At 44.5% G+C, this 23,658-nt stretch overlaps 1 protein-coding gene across 2 annotated transcripts in view; it reads left to right on the forward strand.

Annotated features, from left to right (window-relative positions):
• The window catches only part of ARID1A (AT-rich interaction domain 1A), a 61,325-nt gene that overhangs the window by 12,810 nt on the left and 24,857 nt on the right, over window positions 1-23,658 (forward strand). For both annotated transcript variants that reach the window (XM_030038623.2, XM_041129050.1), the window contains exons 2-4: window positions 10,957-11,169; window positions 11,873-12,331; window positions 13,344-13,457. In XM_030038623.2, the coding sequence (XP_029894483.1) occupies window positions 10,957-11,169; window positions 11,873-12,331; window positions 13,344-13,457 (786 nt within the window). The remainder of the gene's footprint in view (window positions 1-10,956; window positions 11,170-11,872; window positions 12,332-13,343; window positions 13,458-23,658) is intronic.

Here is a 23,658-nt window from a genome sequence, read left to right on the forward strand (position 1 = left end):
TTGAATTCAAGGTCTAGGAGGCGAGGGTGATGAAGCACAGAGTTTTGTGCTAAGTTAAACTGAGACTGCCTGTCTTTTCCACAGATTCATTCCAAAACTCAAGATGTCATGGATTATTTTGATCTTCCTTTATGTTGCATTATACATGCTTTTAAATAAATTCAATTATTCTGCAGAAGCAAGGGAGAGCCTGTGTAATTCTGAAACGTGGCTTGTAGAAACTACAGGCCCTGACATGCAGCTCTTATTAAAGCAGGCAGCTGCTCTGGACAAGATGGAGCTCTGCATGCTGAGATGAGGTAGCGTCCGACAGCTGTACCTCTTTCTTACAATGAGCGTGTCTGCGTCCTCCTCCATCTTAGTGTTGTGTACAGTAGGAGAATTGGGACTGCTGGAGACCTGTCGTGTTTTAGAGCCCTGACCTGATCTGGAGATGTGTCTTGGGTGTGCCCTTACCGACCTGGCATGGTTAAGAGGTCATGGGAATTTGTCTGTCCAGTTGAGTCTGTTCAGCCACCATTTATTCTGGTGTAAAATGAGACAAATTTGCAAAGTGATGAGATATTCAAATACAGATTGAGCTTTCAGACAGACACAAGTGGGTAGAAACCTGCAGTGCTGCATTTTATGGATGAAGAGTTAGCAAGAAATTGTTTTTAGAAAGCCAGGAGGCTATGCTGGAGGTGCCTTATCAACTCTTGAGTGTGTACCAGGACCCATTGGATTTCTGTGCAGAAAGGGCTTTTAAAGAATTGATAAAACTAACTTTGTTCTGGAAAGTAAACTCTAGTGAGCCTCTTGCTCACTAGAAGGAAGTGGGTCTTCCTTCAGGCCTAAAGTTTTGGAAAACATCCACTGTGTTCAGTAGCAAAAGACATCCGTCCATGAGATCAGTATTGCTTGTTTTAAAGGAAACGGGGGTTATGGAGAATTAACTGGAAGACTGAAGTTTGCCACAGGTCGCAGTTGTCTGAATGTATTTACAGGGCTTCTGCAGCCCTTTCAGGTTTTCAATGGTGCTTAGTGCAAATATTTTGCATCTTGCTAGTGATCTGGAACAGCTGATCAAAATGAGATCACTTAAGTGGTGGTGACACTTGGTATAATTTTGCTCATCCATCCTAGCCCTTCCTCCTCTTGCTTTTTTTATGGCTTGCTCTTGGCCCAGTCCCATTTCTGTGGTACAACATCAGCTTGCTTGCTCCTTCTAGTGTGTAAGTAGGCCTGGAACGAAAATGCTGTAATGAGACATTTAACTGTCTTTTTGTTGACTTGCCTCCAGTTCATTAAAGCAGATGTAGGAGGTTGGCTAAACTTAAGCCTGATTTAATATTCAGGAAGGAAGTTTCTTTCCATCTTAAAAGGAATACCAGCTCTTTACAACTATCATATGTTCCTTGGGATCATCTCCCATGGAGCTGAGATGCAGTTTTCTTTACATCTTGGTGTTGCTTAGATTTTGGGAGGAGTCAACAGTGGCACTTTGGAAATCTTGGGGTGAGTTGGTTGAATAGTGTGCTTCTAAAGTGAGTTGAAGTCTCAGAGTGAGGGGATAGCTATTTATCTAATATTCAGGTAGAAGGAAATTATATTTTCATCCTTAAGTGTAAGTTGAAATTATTGGAGGTGTTAGAGATCACACTGTCAGTCTAAATAGCAAACTGCATAATCTGACTCTGACTACCTGTGAAAAGTCTGAAAATTTCACTGGTCTCCAGCTATTGCAAAAGAATCATAATCCTTTGTTAATTTTGACTGCATTTAATTCAGTAAATAGTGTTTGTCAGAATCTCATGCCATGTTAAAATATTCATGTAAATAGTTGTCAGCTTCTGCTTCCACATCAGGGTCTGTTTGATAAAGAAGGAACTGATTGCCCAGCCAAGTCATCCGGTCTGGGCTGGGTTGTCAGATAGGGACAACGTGTGTTGTCCAGCCTGCTGCAGTGTGAGCCATGCCACGGGCAGACTCAGCCTAGGCTTGGGCTGTTCTCTTCCCTGCCGTTCAGAGCCCCTGCAAAGGCATTACATTACGGTATTTTGAAACAACGTGGATGTTTAGCCACATCGTTGGTGTCGTGCTGGCAAAAGAGAGATGGAGAGAGAGGGAAATGAATCTTCTGGTTGTTGCCAAATTTTCAGGTGGTAGGGGATCCCTTGTGCTCTTGCCACAAGGATGTGTGCTGAGCTTGCAGACAGGAGAGGGGTCCATGAGGAACCTGCCATTGTGTTGCTTGTGTGTCTCAGGAGGACGAGGGTACTGTGTGAGCCCGGCTGTGGGCGAGGTTCAGCCTGGTGCTAACTTTGCATAAACACAAAGCAGAGTTTCCCCCTCTCCCAGGTTAGTCCACCTCACTGTTCCCAGCATAAATCTTACTTTTGTACTACAGCTTTTCACAAGTCCAGAAAAATGTCCTGTTAATGTGAGCATGCATCTGCCTTTGAGTATATCCTGAAGATTGCAGAAAACCAGTTGTGAGTCGTCTTTAGATATGATAGTGGTTGAAATATTATATCGAGGGTCCTGAGAGATACCTAAATATTGTGGTGTGATAAGCAGTGTGGCCATGTGTCAGAGAGAACAACTGACTGAAGAAAGGAACTGAAATCCAGAGCCTTGATAAGCTGGATTTGTTGAATTTGTTAAGGGGGGCTTAAAGTCAGGCTGGGAAGGAAAGATGAGATCAAGAAATGCACTTTGTTTAAAATGCAGGCAGGCTTGGCACCTTCCAGCCCTCCACCTTTTAAAAAAAAAAAAAAGAAAAACCCCAGAACCCTGCTTGTACTTGGGCACCAACGCTTGCACCCCTGTCGGGTTATTTCCAGTGAGGGTTTGAGGTGAGGTGCTCATTTCACTTCCCCACTGGATCACCTTCTTCTGATTGACTTCTTTCAGGAATAAAATGCTCCATAATGATACATCCTGTAAGCAAAACTCTGGTCAGTTTTAATCAATTTTAAGAGTATTAGTAAGAGTGGTGCTTAGGAAAGTCCTCCGAGATGTGTGGACTGGCCTCTTGCTGAGAAATGTTAATAGGGTAATTACTGAATTGTGTTTAGCCAGGGAGATATAGTTCACAGTATAGCTGCTTGGAGAAAACTTATTCATCTTTTTTCCACTGGTAAAACTTAGTATCCTGGATTTACAGAAAATCTCCCCGAAGGAACTGGTTTAATAAGTGTATGATCAAGGAAAGGAGCAACATGTAACAGGGCTGATTTTAAGTTTACAGGAGCTCCAAATAGTGCAAAGCAGGTGACTGAAGTAATTTAGAAAATGTCCTGTTTTCCTTTTGTGTGTAGCGTTGATATCATTAGCTTATTCTGAGGTCTGTGTGTTAGCAGAAGGTTAGAGGAATAGAAAGTGTCTTCCGTCAAAACTCTGACCTACTGGAAAAAAGTCAGAAGAAAAAACAGGCTCTCTCTAGTTGCAGAACTGAAACTGTTGAGCAGAGGTCAGTTATTTGAACACTTTGGCAAACAGTAATTTAATCTGCATTGGCCATTGATAATGAGATGATAATACATCACCTCTCGGTTGTGTATTCAAATCTAAGGTAGATTCTAGGATTTGTGGGGGCAAGGGAAGGGGGGGTGTGTTACTTTTCTGTAGCTTACATAAAAATAGACTGGTCCTGCACGTTTCCAAAACGTGAATGTTTGTCACCCTGAAACCAATCCTGTACTATATTCCAACAGTCAGGTTTTGGTACCCCAAGCTTATGGGTGTGAGGCAGAGCAACCCAGCCTGCTTCATTACTGGAGTGCTTGTTTCTCAAAATGATGGGTACTGCCCTGGAGGGTAGGCAGGAGAGTAACTGATGGGTGCTGAGCAGTACCAGTGCAGCCTTGGAGTGTTGGCCTGCTTATGCTGAGGGACTGAAGGAAGTTGGTGGATTTCTCAAGTTTAAAAAAGGGAGGGGAAAAGAAAAAAAGGAAGTGCACATTTCTATGATGATGTTCTCAGTAACACAGGCTTGTCGTTTAAACTGTCCTTGTGAGACACTTGATACACATCAGCGTAGTGTTTACTGCAGGGTTTTCTAGGTGTTTTGTCTTTTGGGGGCATCTTCATCTACTACAGGAGGATTTTTCTTTTTGTCTTAACTTTAATTTCCCCTCGGCCTCTTCCATCTCTCTTTAAAAGCAGACCACCATAGGAAGAGAGGCAATGAAGTATGACCCAGTGCACTGGCCCTTCAGAAGGCTATTAAAAGGCAGCGAGTTCAGGCTGGGATATTGACCTTAGCACAGCCAGTTGCACCTTAAATAGACCAGATGAAAGTGTTCCTCACTGGAAGATGAACTGTGTTTGCTCACGAATGAGGATGGTTGTTAGTTTGTGCTCGTTTCTCAGCTTGATCTAGAGTGGTTACGGAGGAATTGGGAGTCACTTACGATGGAGTTTCAGGAGATACAGACAGGCATGGAAGTGTCTGAAGTGCAAACCTGAGGCATGAGAGTGACCAGCTGAAAGTAGGGTTTGCTGTAGCATCTTGTGTTGCCTCCTGGATGTCTTTGTGTTCCCCCCTCCCTGTTAGTTCTGTTTTCTCAGCGACGTCATGGCGTTGCCATGGTTGGATGAAGTCACGAGGGAGTACCTGTCTGCTTGCTTCAGTCTTCCAGTCTGCCTGGCTGGTGTTGGTGGGTCTGCGAGGCTTCGTGCCATTTTGGAGCAATCCCTCCTGTGCGTTTCACGTTTGTTTGCGAGTACCTGTGCTTTATTTGCGGGCACCATCACACCTAATGTAGCTTAACACTGGTGAGTATGCGGAAAACTGGGTTTGTCTTGACCAAGGCACTGGTGTCTTGATGCTGCAGGCAGCATAACTCTTATAGTGCCCTTTGAACTTGAAAATATGGCAGAGGTTTAGTCTAGGAGGTGGGAGGTCAAAGCGCTCATCCCTGGAGGCAGTGCGAATGTGGTGTGTTAATGGTGTTGGATGTTGGGACCTCCAAGACCCAACCCAGTCTTGGTTGTCTTGTGACAGCCTGAGCTCTTGGTAGCTCCAGAGGATGTGGAGTGTACTAGAAATGGCAAAGGTCAGTGCAGCCTCTCCACTTTGATTAGGGTTGCTTCTTTAAAACATTAATGCTCAGTTGATAAAGCCTCTTGGCAGCCTTGCGATCAAGACAAAATATTTTTCCTGGGTGATTCTCCATTTGCCATGACTCTCATGTGCCTTCGCATGGTTGAAGTTTCTCAGCGGGGTGGAATGGACTGGAAAATGGGCGGGGAAAGCTGCTGATTTTGAGCCCAGGTCTTTTTCATGAGCCACTCTAGGTGTTACCAGCCTGTTAAGCTGATGCTGCCGTCACTGGTTTTCTGCTTCATACGGCTTGTTGATTTTGAGAGAAATGGCACAGAAAGGTTGGGGGACCATGGGTGGTTTTATGCTCTTGCCTGGTTTCAGTGATTAAATCCAATATGACCATGATCCCAGCTGACTAATTCTTAGGGAAAATGCCTCCCCTTTCCCAGCATTGTCCATCACTAACGTAATTTTTATAGACAACATGGCAATCTGCTTTGTAACTTCACGGGCTGCAGAGACTACTTGCCCTTGCCTTTGGCTAACGAGGAGTTGGAGACACGAGGAAAGAGCATGCTCTTCTACCAAGACCTAGTTTCTTCACTTCAGTAAGATCCTATCCGGCTTCAGCCCCGGGGAGGTGAGCAGTTCATTTTGTGAGCCTGTGGGACAGCGTTAACCTGCATTGGCGCTGGTCAGCATCTTCTCATCTTGGCAACTTCCAGGCCTCCAGGGTTCAGTGGTCCCCATCCTCCGGCCAGCCTGACGATGGTAGGGGAGCAGCTGCCGCCTCTCACTGAATTTGCAGAGCCCGGTCGGGCTTGTCTTTGTACCGGCGCTCAGCAGCCAAACAATAGTTTGTGCTCGCGGGGCCATGTGGCGAGTCACGTGCGCAGTGCTGTTTCTGCCGGGGTCCTTGCCCATCTGTTCTCGGCTCTTTCTGGGTTATCAGGCGCGGGTCCAAGTCCTCGCAGGCAGCCAGCTCCATGGCCAGAGATTACGAGCACTAACCTTCCTGGCAGGAGTGGTGTGGCTTTGCTTTTATGCAGATTAGCCATGTGCTTCTCACTTCAAGGCGTTCCGCAGGAAAAGAAGTTTCCTGTGTTTGCTTCTCGGTGGGCGGCTCCGGCGTGTTGTACCGGCTGGGGCCGAGCCTGTACGCGGCGAGCGGGCTTGGGAGAGGGATTACGGCGTGCTGCCCCCCCTTCCCCTTCCACCTCCACTGCTACGTCACCACAACACAACCACACGCGCGCTCATACTGTTGGTGTCATTCATTCAGTGCCAAGATTGCTTTAAAAAATTCCCTTGGCCCCAGTTCAAACAGGAGTACAGCTGGGATGTGTTAGATTTTAGGCAGTCTGCCCTCAATTTGAGATGAGTTATAAATAGCAGTGCCGACTTCCTTAACTACCACTCTCCGAGGTAAAATGCAGGTTAATTACTGTGGGAATCAATTAGGGCTTCTCTCGGTTAAACAGCCAGTAATGCTTTTTATTATTTTTTATCACAAAAAATGGACAACAAATCTGGTCAGGAAAAGATGTCAAATCTAAGGTGAGAGCTTAGGGCTTTTTTATTATTTTTTTGGCCTTTCTATTTTTTTTTGGGCAGCTGAGGAAGCCAGTTGCGGCCAATACCCACGTTTGCCAATACCCACGTTTGCCAATAATTGAATGATGCTGATTTGAAACTGGAGAGTTCAGTAAATGACTCTCCTTCCTTTTCTTCCTCTGGCGTAATAAAATACAAATATGTAATAAAGTAATCGGGAAAGTCAGAATTACATTTTTCTATACAGCTGTGGAGAGTTTGGCTCTTGCTTCTGAAGTGGGATTTGCCTCATCCCTTTACTCGTTTTCCTGCTGGGACCATTAAGCAAGTCCCCTCCAATTTAACCAAACTGTTCTTTCAAGAGGCCAAATTTCTCTTCTACCGGACAAAATCTGTAAAAGAATTGTTTGTGGAATCCTCTCGTCTGCTTAAAAGCTTTTTTTTTAAGGAAAACTCTGGCGTTGTTTTTAAGAATAGCTGGTTTTCACAGTGCCATTTCATTTTAGGGGTCTGACATACTTCACATTACACATACTGATTTGGAGAGCTTTTGAACTCGGCAATTTAAGCTCGCTTTGGGCTTGCTGTTACAAGCTCTTAGTCTAGAAATATCTTAAGTTTTCTCGAAAGCTCAGCAGTTTCTGCGGAGCACTGGCTTACAGTTGCTTTCATTACACACCGTACCAACCAACTTTGCTTTTGAAAGTTTGACTTGTGGCAGGGCTATGTTTTGCCAAGTTTTGGTACTTAAGAGTGTTATAAAACAGCAGAGATACAGAGATTGAAGGGAGAATAGAAGCAATTTCTATGAATGCAAGGAGGTGTAAGCAGGGGGTCTGGACTTCAGTGATCAAGGAGCAACACTTTCTCTCAATTATGTCTCTCTGTGGCAGGGCCTTTGCTTTTGAAGTGTAATCACAGTAATCTACTCCTGTGGTTTCCTATTGAAAGGATTTCCCATGTATCAGTCCAGAGAAGAATCTCCAGCCTTTTGCAGTCGGAGTTTGGTATTTCCTTATTTATCCTGAAGTGTTCTTGCAAGCAAATAGGCGTTGCTTCCTCTTGGCTTACCCATCTCGTGTAACATGGGTGTACAAAGGAGCTGTGCAGCACCTCTGCTCCCCCTAAAATCTTCGCACAAGCTGTTGGATCGATCTGCACTTTGCTGCGTTTCAACTTTGACTGTTCTTTTCTTGAGGCACGTGTAGTTAAATTACCTAAAAGGATTGAGACAGCAGATTCAAGTAGACTTCCTGATGGTAGGCTCTAAGCCAGAGCAACACTGCTAAGACGAGAGCAGTTAAAGCCCTGTCAGCAAAAGAGATATTTGTCTTTAATGGGAGATTTTAAAGGAAGAAACAATGCGTTGCAGCATTTGAGATGTACGCGGCAGCCCCAGGGAGCACGAATTAGCCTGTTGGTTTGCAACGAGTCAGGAGTGTGCGTATGAAATAGTTCCTTCATTAGAGATTAATTGGCGTTTACATTTCTTCTGTGTATAGAATTTTATCTATAAGGCTGTAATTTAGAGTGGTGCTCTTCATGTTTGTTTTTAGCATCCTCTGTGCGCTAGGGCCTTGTGGAAGAGTGGCAGTTCAAAGCAGCGCAGTTTGGAAGCACGTTGCGTACTCCTACGCTGAGCAATCAAGGTGACGACTTGGTCACATCCTGGAAATATGTTTGGGTTTTGGGTTTGGCTTTTTTTTTTTTTTTTTTATGGCTGCATAAACAGTTCCAAATGTTTCTTGAAGTTTTTTAACAGTCGTCATGCTTCCTGTAGGAGTCATGGAAAAGTGCATCTTCACCTTGTTTCTATCTTTCCTGAAGATATGGTTAGCTTTGCGGGTGACCACAGACAAGAAAATCTGTGCAGAGAAGGCAGCATGTGGTGTGTGCATATTTAGAAAAAAAAAAAAAATAAAATCCCCGAACAGGAATGTATTTGAGAAGCTGCCGTTGCTAGCAGGCTGCGAAGGTGAGGTAACCAGCAAGAGGAAGCAAGTAACAAACGGAAAAGATGCTGAAATGCGTAGTCAGTAACCCCAAAGTTGCACTTCATCAGGTAGAAGAAGAAAGGAGGTGTGTGTTTGCGGGGTGGTGAAAGAGAGCTTTGACTTGTCAAAAGCTAGGGGCTGGGAAGCACTCCTGGTGGCACTGTTTTTACATACCAAAGAAGGTAGTGTGGGGAGGGAAAAGATGTTGGTAATCTAAGGTGATACCCACAAGACAAGACTCAGGAAGCATTAGGGACAATTGCTTGAAAGATGTAAACACGATTTGCATCCGTTAGGGTGTATGGAAGCTCCACATGGGTGCTGCCATTCAGGAGGTAAGTCACTGTAGCTCTGAGGATTCAGACTACAGCCATCAAAGACCTCTTTTTTTTCTTTTCTGACCCCCTGAATGGAAGCTCCTTTTCAGAGCATGGTACAAAACCCGTGTGGGTTGCATGGCATGGTCTGCAGGGTACGGCTGTTTGGGAGTGCAGGGATTTACGGCTTCTCCGGACTTCCTCCTCTGAGGTCCTGCAGCCTCTGTCCGTCTTGCTTCTCAGTGGTAGTATCCATGATAACTTGAACATAAAACGTGAAGCGTAACTTTTTCAGAACTCTTTTAGTATCAGTATGGACGAAAATGGAAACATCCAGCGCAACTGAGTGTGGCAGGGCATCTAAAATCTGCCTCAGTGGAGAGAATCATACTGGTGCCATGCACATGGTCGTTTGTGAACAGCTTCCGTAGAACGGCAAACACTGTATCTGCAGGGGTGTCCGGGGCTGAACTGGAGTGGAGGAGGGGACTTGGACCTGGTTCTTAATTGATTTATGCCATATTGGTGCGAATTTGTCTAAGAGAGCCTGATTTCAGTTGAGTGGGTAGCCCCCCCTTACCAAAAATGGGGCGCTTTTCCTGCCATCTCCATTGAATTCCCTCCCATGGCCTAGCTCCTGTTGCCCCACAAGAGTACTATTAACTCCCCGTTGTGCCCCTACTTACTTCTGTTTGGCGTGGGCTCGGTGCTGTGTGGCTTGCCTGGCAGCCAAGACGTAGCAGACAGCTGGTCAAACAAATGTTTTCAGGGTCTGTGTGTTGGGACTTCAAGCTGTGCTGGCTGTTGGGGTAGGATTTTCTGAAGTGTAGCATACTGCACGAACTTTTTTTCCTAGGAGGGTGGATTCTGCAAATATAACTGAAATACTGTTCTGGTCTCTGGGATTCTTTCAGGTTTCCAGCAGGAGCTGGCTTTGTGCGATATTTGCTTGTGCAGGCCTGTAGTGCCACTCCTCAAGCACCTGATCTCAGCAAGAGAGGGTGGATCTGTACAAATACCACCCTAGGGCTAGTTGCAGGAAGGAATGGTGTAATAGAGAGTCCATTGTCATGGTGATCTGGTGGAAGACATCTAATTGGTATTAGGTCATCAGGAGATCAGTGAACAATTCTTATTCAGTCCAAGTGATGGAGGTTAAAGACTACGCCTGGGATTCATTTAGAGGTCGCTACACCAAAGCAGTCCTTGCTTTAAGGTGGGAATAGTACTGCCTAGGTAGAAAGACTGTGTTTTGAGGTTTATAGTATTTTTAGGAAATATGATTGACTGTTCCTATGTCTTGGCTGCAGGCAGGGGTAGTACAGATTAGGAAGTCCTAAGAAAGTTGCATTTATTCACTCGTCTCATGTCTGCTCTAAAACTCAGGGACCTGACTTTCAAGGCTGACAAATCTTTTTTTCATGCATCGGAAGAAATTTGATTTAGAAACCTTTATTCTACAAAAGGCAGCAGACGCAAAGCACATGTTAAAAAAAAAAAAAAAAGCAAAAATGGAACTGCAGCCTTGAATGCTGTCAATGTCAGTAGCACTGCCCAGTATTACTACATCAATATGGATTAATTGAAATGCGTAAGTGTAAATTAACGGCCTGTAGTGTTTTGGGAGACCTTGTTATATGTGAAGGAAGCAGTGTTTCTTGTGAATATTTAAATTTTCAGCCTAAATTTACCTTGTTGTGGAGTATCTGGACATTAAACTACTACCTACTATGGGGAAAAGCCACTTAGACTGATAATTCATCTTCCTTAATGATCCTTCCGCCCTTCTTCCCTGTCCTCCGGCCATGGGAGATACGTCAGCACAAAATGACTTCTCATTGGGTTTGTTCTTTGTGAACGTCTGTAGGTTTGAAAGGGCAACAGGAATCCTGCTGTAATTCAGAATGCAACTGTGGGGTTTAAGCGCCTGAGAAGAGGCAGACGAGCTTCTGCTTCTCTGCGCCAACCTGTTGAAGTTTTCTTCTGGGGTTTTTGGGAAGTTGTGAATGATTCCTATATGTAGCTGGATGTACATTGTGTGTCACAACTTGCTTTGCAGCCTTCAAGCCCAATGGATCAGATGGGGAAGATGAGGCCTCAGCCGTATGGAGGAAACAACCCGTACACACAGCAACAGGGACCTCAGGCGGGGCCACAGCAAGGACATGGCTATCCAGGACAGCCATATGGGCCACAGACTCCCCAGAGATATCCCATGGGAATGCAAAGCAGGACACAAAGTACAATGGGCAGCATCTCATATGCACAGCAGGTAGAGCACCCAAGCTTCTGTAGTCTGTTTACAGCAGGGGCAGGCAGAAGAGCAACAAAGTACTGTGTCTTCTGAAGGGACCACCTTCAACCAGGTTGGAATCGGTTGCTTAGGTAAAATGGCATTTCTTTAGGCTATGTTGCACCACATCTGGATGCAGGTGTGATCGATGTACAAAGACCTGTGGAATCCTTGATTCCAAGAGAGGCAGCGGCAGAGCATTGAATCAAACAAGGCAGAAATAAATAGTGGGGGGAGTAAGATGTTCTTTCCGCTGTGTTCTGTTAAAGACACAGCTGTTCTTTACAGAAGAAATGACTTCAGGTCAGTTTTGGCTCATTACATGATCCTGCTGGACTGTTTGCAGGATTCAAAAGGCTGCCTTTTTTTTTTTTTTTTTTTTTTTTTTGGAGCAAGCAGTCTTTTCTTTCAATGTTACTATCATTGAAAGGTGGTCAGGTAGGGATCCCTAAAAACTTAGTTATGGTGCCTATTAAAATTTTGTTACTGCCAAGAATAACATCATACACAAGTGACTTTTGCTGTTGTCTGGGAAGCATCTAAGTAGTGGCATTTCCAGTGCATTCCCAGTTAACTGCTCTGCACAGGTATCTGAATTTTTTCTTTTTGAGCATAACCTTATTTGGTGTGTGTATGTGAAATACCTTAATAACTGGTATAACTCTATCCTCTTCTTCTGTAGATTCCTCCTTATGGACAGCAGGGACCCAGTGCATATGGGCAGCAAAGCCAGACTCCATATTACAACCAGCAAAGCCCTCATCCCCAACAGCAGCAGCCTCCATATTCTCAGCAGCCTCCATCCCAGACCCCTCACTCTCAGCCTTCTTATCAGCAGCAGCAACAGCCTCAGTCTCAACCTCCACAACTTCAGACATCGCAGCCTGCGTATTCTCAGCAGCAGTCCCAGCCACCCCATCAGCAGTCCCCAACTCCATATCCTCAACAGCAGTCCACAGCCCAGCAACATCAACAGAGTCAGCCTCCCTACTCACAGCAGCAGTCACAGTCACCCTACCAGCAGCAGCAACAAACTCAGACAGCTTCCTCGGCTCTTTCTCAGCAGTCATCTTCATACCCTCAGTCACAGCCGCAGCAGCAGCAGTCTGCATACTCCCAGCAACGCTTCCCCCCTCCTCAGGTAGGCTGTCTCCTGCTTTGTTTCCTTCTGTAAGTGATTTTTAAAGAATCTTGGGCAAATCCTTTTCTTTGTGCATTAAAGTCGGTTGAACTACACGTCAGCAAGCTGGCTGGAATGATTACAGTAATACATGTGCTGTTTTCTCTGTTGTGTCTAGATCTGTATCTCTTACAGAGAGATATTATGGTGGTAACAGGCTAAGCCACCCTAATACTGCAGTTTTGAAGACCAACGTCGAGTAAATGCTGCTGATTGGCAATACCAGTCTAAAGGATTTCATAATGGAATGGTTTTCATGCTGTGGTCTGCAGAAGTTCTCCAGGTGGTTTCCAGAGCCACTTGGTTTAGCACAATAGCAGAACACAGCTTGCAGAGTGACACATAGATGGTGATGGACGAGTTTGCTCTTAAATGTAAAACTTGGCCTTAGGGAGGAGAAATAAAGCAGCAAGTGCATGGAATTGAAGAAAAAATTATGAAGCAATTATATATATTTTTTTTTTTTTTTACATAAACCATATTTATTTTCAGCAAGGCTTAATAATATTTTAATAGTTGTGTGAAAAGCTGGCTGGGATGTTTTGGCAAACATTGCAGTGCATCGAAGGTAGCTTTTGAAAAATTGAAAGATTTTAATTGACTTGCCTTGTTTGTGTAATGAAGTACTTAAAGCTATTGTAAGATGTTAAAAGATCAAGAAGCTAAGCGGGCAGTCTCCCAGGACAGTCTCTGTTCTTCAGGATCTATAATAAGGGAAAGCTGGAGAATTACTGTTTTGTCATGCTTTAGACTTCTACTCCCAACACTCTCTGTAGTAGTCCGGCAGTATTTGTCCTCCTGCAGAGCACTAGACATGCTGGCTTGAACTCTTTGCTGTCTTATTTCCTGTTTTGGGCAAATGTCACCGAGGGTACATAATTCTTCCACAATGTGAGAATATACCAGGGTGATTCCAGCAGAGCCTTTATTTTATTCCCATTTGTGGTTTTTTTGGTGTTTCTTGATGTTTCAGGAGTTATCTCAAGACTCATTTGGGTCCCAGGCATCATCTGCTCCCTCAATGGCTTCCAGTAAAGGGCAAGAAGATATGAACTTGAATCTTCAGTCCAGACCTTCTAGCCTGCCGGTGAGTGGTGAGCTGCTCTAGAAGTGAATGGGGCGAGAGCAATCAGAAGCACAGCAGGATAAATTAGCACTGGTAGTATTCCACATGGAAATGGGAATGATGGAGGCTGCTTGTGCTTTTTACTAAGTCATTAGCTTCTGGCTTCCCACTGGAGATTAAATGTAATTTACAAAAGTAATGGATTTGAGAGTAAAGTTTAACCCTAAATACTCTGGTCTCATGTTCTAGCCAAAAGATTTTTTTTCTTGAGCTTTCTGTTTGTAGTGTCTGAAGTACCTGACTGCTGTTAGAGTAGACCCTGACCTTCAGGGGAAAGTGTCTCACTTTTATTTTATTTTCTTGTTCCTTCAGCCCACTGTTGCACTGGTGGTTAGCAGACTGACAGCGCGGTTCCCTTTCTGCGTCATTGGATCCTTATACTGCTGATTTAAGCTTCTTTGGTCCAATCAGAATGAACAGTTGGTGAAAAAGACAAGTTTATTGTACCTGCAGTGAGGAAGATCAGTCACAGATAGCTTCTTCCTTGACAGATGGAGAATTATATTTTCTTTTGCATTCTAAATCTGCTTGCTGTAGGTAGAGCGAGCACTTGGGTGTGAGACTAGTGCCTAGTGTTCCAGCAGTTTTTGGACCAGAGTAGTTTAACTTTAGGTTAAAACTTCATCAAGAAAATGGAGAAGGGTTAAAAGTTTAGGTTAGTTTGCACAAGTTGTTCTGTGCCTCTGACTTGGAGTTAAATTTTTGAGCTGCTGAGTTCTGATTTTGCTGGTTACTTTCATTGTAACCAGTAGGAAAAGAGTGAGCTTTTATTTTTTTATTTAGCCGCTGGCTAAGTCAGGTTCCTAAGCTGCAGTTGGATTGGTCAGAGGAGAGCGAGCTGTGTACATAGCAAAGTTATTTTTGCTCTCAGCAGTGAGAACGGCTTTGTTGTGAGCCCCTTGAAATAATTCCTTTGGATTGTGGGTACAAATTGTCACCCAAAATACAAAGTGATTCTAGTTCTGACCACCTAATGGGAGTAGTTGTGGGTTGTTTCTTTTTTCTTTCTTTTCCTTTTTTTTTTGCCTTTTGGACCCTGATTACAAAGATTTAATTTGTTCTGAGGCCTGGGGAAAAATCCTTTTAAATAGCATGTTTCTTTCCACTCTGCCTCTCCACAAGTTCTTCCATGTGACCCATCTTCTGGCGAAGAATGTAGGAAAAGTGAAGCCACTGAAGTAATTGAAGAAATTGCTCTAGCTCCAAACGGTGGGAAGTCCTGTTCAGTAGCATTGTTGATAGAGCCTTCATGAATCCTACCAATCAGCGCCCTCTGACTCAGATTATAGGAATTAGTTGCTCTGCTTAGCAGAAGTGGCTCCTTCTCAGCACCAAGTGGGAGTTTGTTTTATACCTTGTGGTTATATGTATTTGGCCTCTTTCGAGTTTTCCATTTTTCCAAGCAGTTTAAGAAAAGATACCCATCTCGGCTGTAAGAGTGAAGGAACCTAGAAACAAGGGAATTTGATCCAATTTAAAAGTTTTAAATGTCCACCAATTTCCAATCAGGTACTTTAGAGGTTTGATGAAAGAAATCCAGGGTGTAAAAAATGGGTCCAGCTTTTAGAAGTGGCTAGCTATAAAGCTTGCTTCTGTTTTAAACAGACTTTATAGTCATCTTGTTTTCTTGAGTTCATCACCAAATGATTTGCGTTTAAGAAATAAAGCAGTCTTTAGCTTACCCAACCCTGGTGTATTTTTGGGCCTTCTCTTCCTTAGTAGACAAAAATTTAAAAAAGGAGACCCCCCTGCAGAAACTCACCCTTACTCTTGTACGTGTTTCATAATTCCTTGTCGTCTTGTTAGGATCTTGTAGGACAAGACCAGCACCCCTGTCTGTAAATTGAGAAATGCATCAGACAGTGATGCTGTGGAATGGTTTAAAGGGAGGACCTCTGAAGTGTATGGAAGTCAACTCTTTGTTTCAGTGATCAATCTCTTGCATGAAGTTTGGCCTGGGGATGCTTAGAAACAAAAGACCTACGTGGAAGGGTGCTATCAATTTCTTTTTATCTTCCTTATATTGCTCAGTCTGTCTGTTTTAGAAAGTTTTATCCTACTCGGGAGGATTCCTAGATCCCTGTTTTGCCATTATGTATGACTTACAGAAGCATAGTTAGTTTATGGGCTTTTAATTTTTTGTGGAGTTCTGAGCCCTTTTCCAAGCCTCAATGGGCGCTGTAGAATAGCTCACTGGGTATCTTGGAATCGGGGCAAATTGTGCCATGCATCATCTTTAATTAAACATAGATCAGCTCCAGCAGGAAAAGGAGGTTTTCTGCCTTTTAGGTTCTTATAAAGTGTTAAATTTATGTACCCAGTGCCTTTACGAGTCCTTGGCCTTTATACATGAATATTGTACATCAACATTAATGTTGGAATTCTAAGCAATAAAGGGAGGAATATTTTCTTTGCCTGATCCTATCACCATTTCAGGAGGTGGTGATCTCCTAGATTGTGACATTGTCAAGTTGTTCAACTCCTGTGAGCTCTTGCTGGCTTTGTTAGGATCTGCCTGAGAAATGTCACATTGAGCGTTCTGGGTGGGGGTCTTCAAGATACCATCTGGATAACAATTTTTGTGTCACTAAACTTTTTCCTGATGAATGTTCCTGTATTCAGACTTTTAACAGCAGCAGAGTCAAATTACTGATTTCTCTAATGCTTTGTCTGCTCATCTGTAAGCAGCAAAATGTCTGGTCTTCCATTTCTGCTTGTGTTACAGGCTGTTCTAGCTTAAGTATTTCCTGGTTTGTTGTTTCCTTTCTGAAGATTATACTTGCTGTATTTTGGGGGAGAATGCTGCTGCTAACTTGAACTCACTGATGCCTTTTAAAGAGTAATGCATCCATGCGAGTGTCCTGGCTGGTACTCTTTTCCTGTAGCAGGCTAGGTGAAGAATTTTCTCTGAAGAATTTGCTGCTTCCCTAGGGAGTCTCTGTCAGGATTGCAGCTAAACTAAACTTAGATTGCTATTGTGTATGGGAGAAGTGAAGTGTAGTCTTTTGTGTCTGGGTGTAATAGAGGAATAGTAATCCTTAGTATAAATCTGTTTCTCCCAGGAGATTCCCTAGTCTCTTCTCCTTAGCAAAGAATTCTTCCTGGCAAGTCGTATCGAGTTTGTTTGGTGTCTTTACCTTTTGAGGCTTGGATTCTGAGTCTGTAGGAATCAAATATTTCCAGCTATTAATTACCTTCTGCTTAGACATGGAAGGTGGTGGTAGCAAGTATAGGGGAAGCAAATAGGGTACTAGGACATCCATTTGCGTTTGGATTGCAAATCAGTTCTGCTGCAAAGTTCTCTGGAGTTTTAGGTTTGTTGGGAGGAATTTTGTATCTCATTATGGAACATGCAACAGATGGTTATCTTGCCTCAGTCTCTGTCTTATGGGCTGCGGTGAAGGAGTTGAGTGCAAGTTCCTGATGTCTTTGAGATGGATGAGGAGTAGAGCATCAAGACAGTGGTTGCCACGCCAGGCTGTTTACACCTTCCCAACTGCAGAAGTTGGTATCTGTGGCGTTAGGACTTCCAGGGTGGCCCCAAAAGCCATTTATAAAGCAAAACTGATTTGATACCAGTGTGTGCTGGCTTTTATTTGCCTTTCACTGGCCTTTCTGGGATTTCTTCAGTGAAACTTTCCTATCTGTGGAAACCAAAACTTTTGTGAGAGCTATTGTTTTCAGCAGTGCTTCAACAGGAAAGGTTCTACATAGGGTGGGACTTCTGGCCGAACCAGGAGGACAGATACTGGCTAGGTTTTGGATGTCCTGAAATAGCAAGGTTGCGTTTGAGTTTTTGTTGCAGCGGATACATAATGAAGCAAACTGGGGCAGCTTGGACAGGATTTTCAGAATTCCGACCCCAGAATGTCCTTAGTTTGTTTTGGTCAGTGTACTGCGTAGCCTGAGGGAGAAACCCCATCCCTGTCCTGGTCAACTTATTTTCATCTTGATGTGGAGTGGGAATCATTTTAATCTCAGTATTTTGCACTATTGAAAAACTATTTTGCTTATTCAGCTGTGTTTCACTTTAGTTCATCTCTGACTTTAGATCTGAAAAGTGTCTTGTCAATGGCAGAAAGGAATATAACCAACTGAAAACAAATTCCTGATCCATGTTTGACTTTTGAACGTGCATTCTGGTCTTGGGTCTTTGCAGTATGGATTTAGCAAAATTAGGTTTTGTGGGGAGGGGAGAGGAATGAAGCTGCAGAGTTTTGGATTGTGCAGAAAGAACCCTTCTGTGAATATCCCCAGCAGTTGCGGGGTATTTTTTGTTTGATTACGTCTTCCTTTCTTGAGTCAAGTAGTTTCTGAATTTGGACACTGGGGGTTGTCACGGAAGCACCGTTTGGATTTAACATTCTTACAAAGTGGTCATTTCAACTTGTACTCTGTAGGTACTTGAAGTGGAATAAAGTTGAGCTCTGTCAGCTGTGTCCCCTGACCTGGAAATAATCAATGCAACAGGCTGAAATGCAGCAAAAAACTGTCTGAGCTGCTGTAGATGGGGAAGGAGGCGCAGCCCAGGAAATGAACGTTTTCTTAAAAATTCTTTGAGCTTAAAATTAATCATTTTGACAATTTTTTTGGGGGGAAGGGGAAAATAACCTTCTATAGTTGAATCTGCTGGTCACTTCAAGCTCTTTTTTTTTCTTTTTTCTTTTTCCATATGGGACTTCCTGCTTCTGTTTGGTTTGTATTTGGCCTTTTGAGCTTGTCTTATTGCTTGCCTTAAGAGAGGGATTAGTGATGTATGCATTTCAAAGCAGGTTAGTTGCATGCTGTGGTGCCTGGGCATTACAGTGGATATGCAGGTAAACACAGCAGCACCCGAAGGCTTGCCCTGAGGAGCACAATACTTGAAACACTGGTATTAGAGAGAGTGGTGCGTTCCAGTTTATGCTAATATGAAGTTTTCGATTCCAAGTTATGGTGATACAAGGAGTTGAAAATGTTTTGGTTTTTTTTTTTTCCTGACCAAGGCTCCTCTGCCTAGACTTTTCTCAGTGTGTGATTGTGGCCGTCATTTCTGTGTGGTTTCTTGAGAAGGCTGTGCCTTTTTTTTTTTTTTTTTTTTTTTTTTAATTTTGCTAATAGTGGAGAGTGTGGAGAGCTGCTTGCAAAGCTACCCTAATCTTCCAGCCACTCCAGTGACATGTTTCACGCCTGTGACCTGCTTCTCAGGGTTGCTTAGCTATTTGTCCATGTGGCAATTTTCTCTCCTCCCACTCCTTCCTCCGGGTTTGAACTGAGCTAATCCGACCCGGTGCTCGGGAGGAAACTCTCCACCCCACGCTGCATCGCCTGGGCCCGCTCCGGGCTGCGCGGAACCCTCCGCCTTCGTCGCCAATAAATGTCCCTTTTCGAGACGATGCCGCGCGGAGCCACGGATGCAGCTTCGCGGGAGCCCGCGCTGGCAGCGGGCTGTGCTATGCTCGATGCCGGGCTCGTTTCCTGTTTCTATTCTGGTCGAGAGCGGCTCAGCTCTGCTTCCTGCCTGCACGCCTCGCACTGATTCCCCTAACCCCCAGCCTTTCGTTTTCTTAGGAGCGATTTCAGTTGCGGACCCAACGGAAAGAGGAGACGGCGACCTCCGTGTGGAGGTGGGCGGTGGGGACGGCTGGCGGCTTGCTCGGGAGAGGACAGGCTTTCGTTCTTTTAGGCCCGGCCGGAGTGACTAGGCGGGTCAGTGTTTAATCAGGAAATTGCTGTAGGATGACCAGTTCTGGTCTTGGATCCCGAACAATAGTCCGTGCTCTGTCACACGCATCCCCTGCACTGCTGCAGCCTGAAAATACAGAGCTGCTCCTTGTGTCATAACTGCTGAAGCGCACGCCTCGCGAGGTGACCCTCAGCTTTTAAATGCGCTTTCAAGAAGCTCGTTGTTGTAGGGCAGGGAAATCAGTTTTTCACTTTCTTTTGCTGCTGACTTGGTGTCGTTGGAGACCCTTTAAAATGTGCGGGGGCCTCTTGTCAGTCTGGTGTCGGACATACTAGCCTCATCCTCTTCCTTGTCCATCAAAACTTAACCCTGCCAGAGATCCCACACCATGTAGGGGAGGGAGAGTCCATGTTGGTGTGACCTTCATCTGCTGCGTGGAGCGGTCACGGGGATAAGTGAAGGTGTTTAGCTTTGGCTGACAGCACTGCACGCGTTTTAAATGCTGCCACACCTGAGCTTTCAGTTTACAGGAATCATTTTCCTGTTAATGTCCTTTTGGCGTGCTGGATTGACTTGTCTTGGAGACGTACACGATCATAAATGCCATGGAGAAAACTGTTTCCACATGGTGCTCAAATGTGGGGCATGGCAGGGGCCCAAGGCTCAGTCTGCTCTGCTCCCTTCCTGCAGCGGCCACGCTGCTCCTATGGGCTTGTGCCCGCACCATTGTGGGTACAAGGTTTACGCTGTGATTTCAAACAAGTCCTGGTAATTGGAGGAGGAGTTGTATAATTGGTTTTTATTATAATTTTGAATCGGGTCTTACCCAGGAAAATAGAAACCTTTATTTAAAAAAAAACAAAAAAACCCCTGAATTTCCTGAAATGACAAGAAGTGACATCTCTAGGAATTGACTGTTCTGGCACCCTGACCCCGAGGGCAGCACTGGGCGTACGTCAGCGTCTCGCATGGGCCAGGTTTCCATGGTTATGTTACCTCTTCCTGTGCACACTCGCTGCTCTGAGCCAGGGCGAGAGGAGAATTTCCTTGATTCTTTCCAAATGTGTCTTCAGTTTCTCTGTCCCATCCAGATCAATTGTACCTGGGTACGGGTGCAGTATTGCAGACAGGTTCTTGACTGGAAGTGGTTTCTCTAGAGATGCCCCAGCTGGCAGTGTCAGGGGGCTCAGCTGTAGCCCCTCATGTTGCTCCATCATTGCCTCCCCACAGGTACAACGGACTTTGGGAAGGAGCTGCCAGCTTTCAGCTGTCTCTACAGCAGCTTTTTTTCCAGTGAGGAAACTGCCAGATTCATCAGGCTTGCAAATACCTGATACCTTAGAAATCTTGTTCTCTCCTAAAATCTTCCTTCCACTTTTTTAGAAATTGATTCTGTCACTCTTAATTGTTTCAAAGAGGCTGATAACAATACTAAAAGCTGAGTTGTCTTAAAATCCAAAGTATTGGCCTGAACAGGGGCCTTTTTAATCTTTAATTATTTCAGACTCCTGCCTTTACTGCATTTCTTTGCCCACCCTAACTCGTGTGGTTGGCATGGTGGCATAGTCACATGCTGAGATGACTAAATGCTTTGGAGTCTAAATTGAACACATCGGAAACTGGAAAGCGCCTTCCAGAGGAAGCACTGCTGGGGAATTGGAATATCCCTATGGCTGGCAATAAAGAGGGTAGCTTCCTGCCTCTTATGTGATTTAGTGTTTTATATGATCTGGGGTTTGTCTTCAGACTGAAGTAGAATATTTAAAAACCTCTGGAAGAAAAACAAAAGCTCTTTAAATAAACAGCTTGTGGTCTGTCATCTGAGACCCATGCTAGTTTCTCGCTTGCACTTGCCTTCCCAAGGCCTGGTGTCAGACCAGCCTTTCTGATGGCTGTGATTGACTTGTACGTCTTGCTCCACCTGCATCCCCAACACCCTCCATAAACTCAGTGTTGCTGAGAGCATCCTCAGATGCTGCTGCGATGTTGCTGCTCATTGTGCCCGGGGTCCTCCATGCTTCTTTCCTGCAGCTTGTTTTAGCGTCAGTGTTACTGTTGAAGCTGGAGGTTTTGTCCTCTTGTGTGACAATACTGCTGCTAGATGGCTGGGCCAACTTCTGTGTTAGCCAAAGTGACACTACTCTGCCAAGCAAAACTTCAGCATTTACCACTGCTGCTTGGAATACTTTATGTTGTCTCAATGTTTAGATAAACCTGGGAATGCTTTTTAGAAGCTGAGCGGCTTTCAATGGGTTAAACAGAAACTCTCTTCTGGAGAGTTTTGCTGCTGCATTTGCCAGGGTCCTGCAGAGCAGCTCAGCACCCAGTGCTCCCCGAGTGGGAATGCTGGCCTTCCATGCGGTGGGTTTTCCCTTCAGCGACATCTTGTTCTGTGGATGAATCATGTTGCTCCTTCTATACTTTGTGCTGCAACTACAGCTTCTGAATCTCTCGTCTCCAAAGACTGAGAATATGAAATTTGTTAGTCTGCTCAGTGTTTGGAGGGGGAGGAAAGTACCCTTGCCCCCTCCCCCCCTTTTTTTTTTTTTTCTTTTTTTTTAAATTTTATTTGGAGGGGGAAGAGAAGGAGGGGTAGCACAGGGTAGGAGCAGTAGATGTGATTAAAGCTCCTGCCGAGTAGATCTGTGGGAGTGGAGTATCGACCTCTGAAAAATCAATGGCTGCTGCGGTAGCAGTGCTGGCTGTTTTGCAAGGTCTCCCGTTGCAGGAATGTAGTAAAGCCAGCAGCACTTCCGTCTGTCGTCCTCCCTTTTTATTTTGTACCTGCTTTCTGCCAAACAACCAGACTTACCTAGATTTACTGAGGTGGATTAGAACAGCAGCTTATTTTTGCAATCAGAGTAAAATTTCTTGTGTGACACTGAGCCCCTCCTCCTGACAGCCTCCTTTCCAAATGCTCTTTTTCCTGCAGTGCAGCTAGAGCCAGCAGCTTCTACCAGTTTGTCTAAAGCCAGCCTGGAAGAATGAGCTTTTCAGCTTCTTTTTTGAGCAAGGAAACTGCACGAATCTCTCTTGCATGTTCTAGTCCCCATCTTAGGTTTGTAATTGTCAGCACTGATGCCTGAGAGGAGCTTAAACTCCTCATAAGGGAAGGGAATATGGACTCCATCTAGCAGAGGCTGAAGCCTTGATAGTGTTACCTTCCTGATATTTGTTTTAGTGGGCAGGTGTTATTTCCTTGAAGTAGTAAAAGTCTAGCACTTATTTCCTTTACCTAAGGACTGCTTGGATGAGCAAGTGGCACGTAATAGGACTCGAAGGTTTTTATGCATGCTTAGTTTTGTAACCAGGATCTTGGGTTTTCCTCCAAATCGGGTTGCTGCAGAACCTGAGAACTGTCTCGTTTCTAGTTGCTCACATGTGGTCCTTGCTCAGATCAGAGGCTGAGCTTCCAGGGACATACCTGAGGGGCCAAACCCAGTGATTTCATTGCATTATTAAATCCCTTTGTTCCTTCTGATTGCTGATCTTGTCCCATTTTGAAGTGGATATAAGAGAAGAGGCAAAGCCATGAATTTAAAAAGCTTTCATAAAACACAGAAGTGTATTGTGCAGCTTGTGCTAGTGTGGCAGTGATCTTCCTTCTGGGCATTCCCTGTTTCTTATGCCAGGAGAAAGTCATCTTTCCTTGTTAAAGTAAAACCAAACTTCAGCGCCTTGGAACGTAGATGTAAGAGCTACGTGGCAGTGGACGAAAGCTTCATGCGGTCAAGGGAACACCAGCTTGTCTTGCTAGTTGTGTTGCTAGGCTTTGGTTGTATTTGATTAGTCTTTAGTCATCTTGGGTAGCTTGGGAATGTGGATGAACATGGTTCCCGCACATGTATGAACACAAAATCAGTAACAGGTAAACTGGCAGCTTAAAAATACATATTTTTGGTTTCTACCCCACTCCTCCCAAAGTATGACAGGGTACAGAGCACACAGGAACAGAGCGTTAAGAGCATCTTTTACTTCACTTTAAATTCCAGAAATGTTCTAGATGTGGCGAGAGGTTTTATTGGAGAGACATCCTGCATGCATCCTTCCTCCTCCTCCCTTTTGTCTCTTGTCCAGCCTATACGTGCTCCAAGAATGATGAGCATCTAGAAGGTACTTTTGGTGCTATAAAGATGGACTTGTTATCTTCTGCACAGTAACCGATGGTAGAAGAGCAAAGTGAGGTGAATGGTGGTCTTCGCTGGGACAACTTGTATATTTTGGGATAGGACAGGACTTGGAAATCTGCTTTGGAATAGTTCACTTTCTTCTCGTGGTGATGGTAGGTCTTTACATTCCCACCCACGGTGTTCAGTGAGCCTGCAGGTGCCTACCAAATGCTGAGAGCCAGTGCTCAGTGGGTTTTGTGTTTGTGGTGGTAGGTGCTGATGGATTTTGTCAGAATTTTAAAGCATGGCAGTCGAAATTGAGCTGGTGGTGGTGCGGGGCTTGCAGGAGTGTGGGCCCTTTCCAGTGTGCCTCTAGTAAGCTGGACCA

The sequence above is a fragment of the Aquila chrysaetos genome, chromosome 16, assembly GCF_900496995.4.
Source record: "Aquila chrysaetos chrysaetos chromosome 16, bAquChr1.4, whole genome shotgun sequence".
Classification (NCBI taxonomy): domain Eukaryota; kingdom Metazoa; phylum Chordata; class Aves; order Accipitriformes; family Accipitridae; genus Aquila; species Aquila chrysaetos.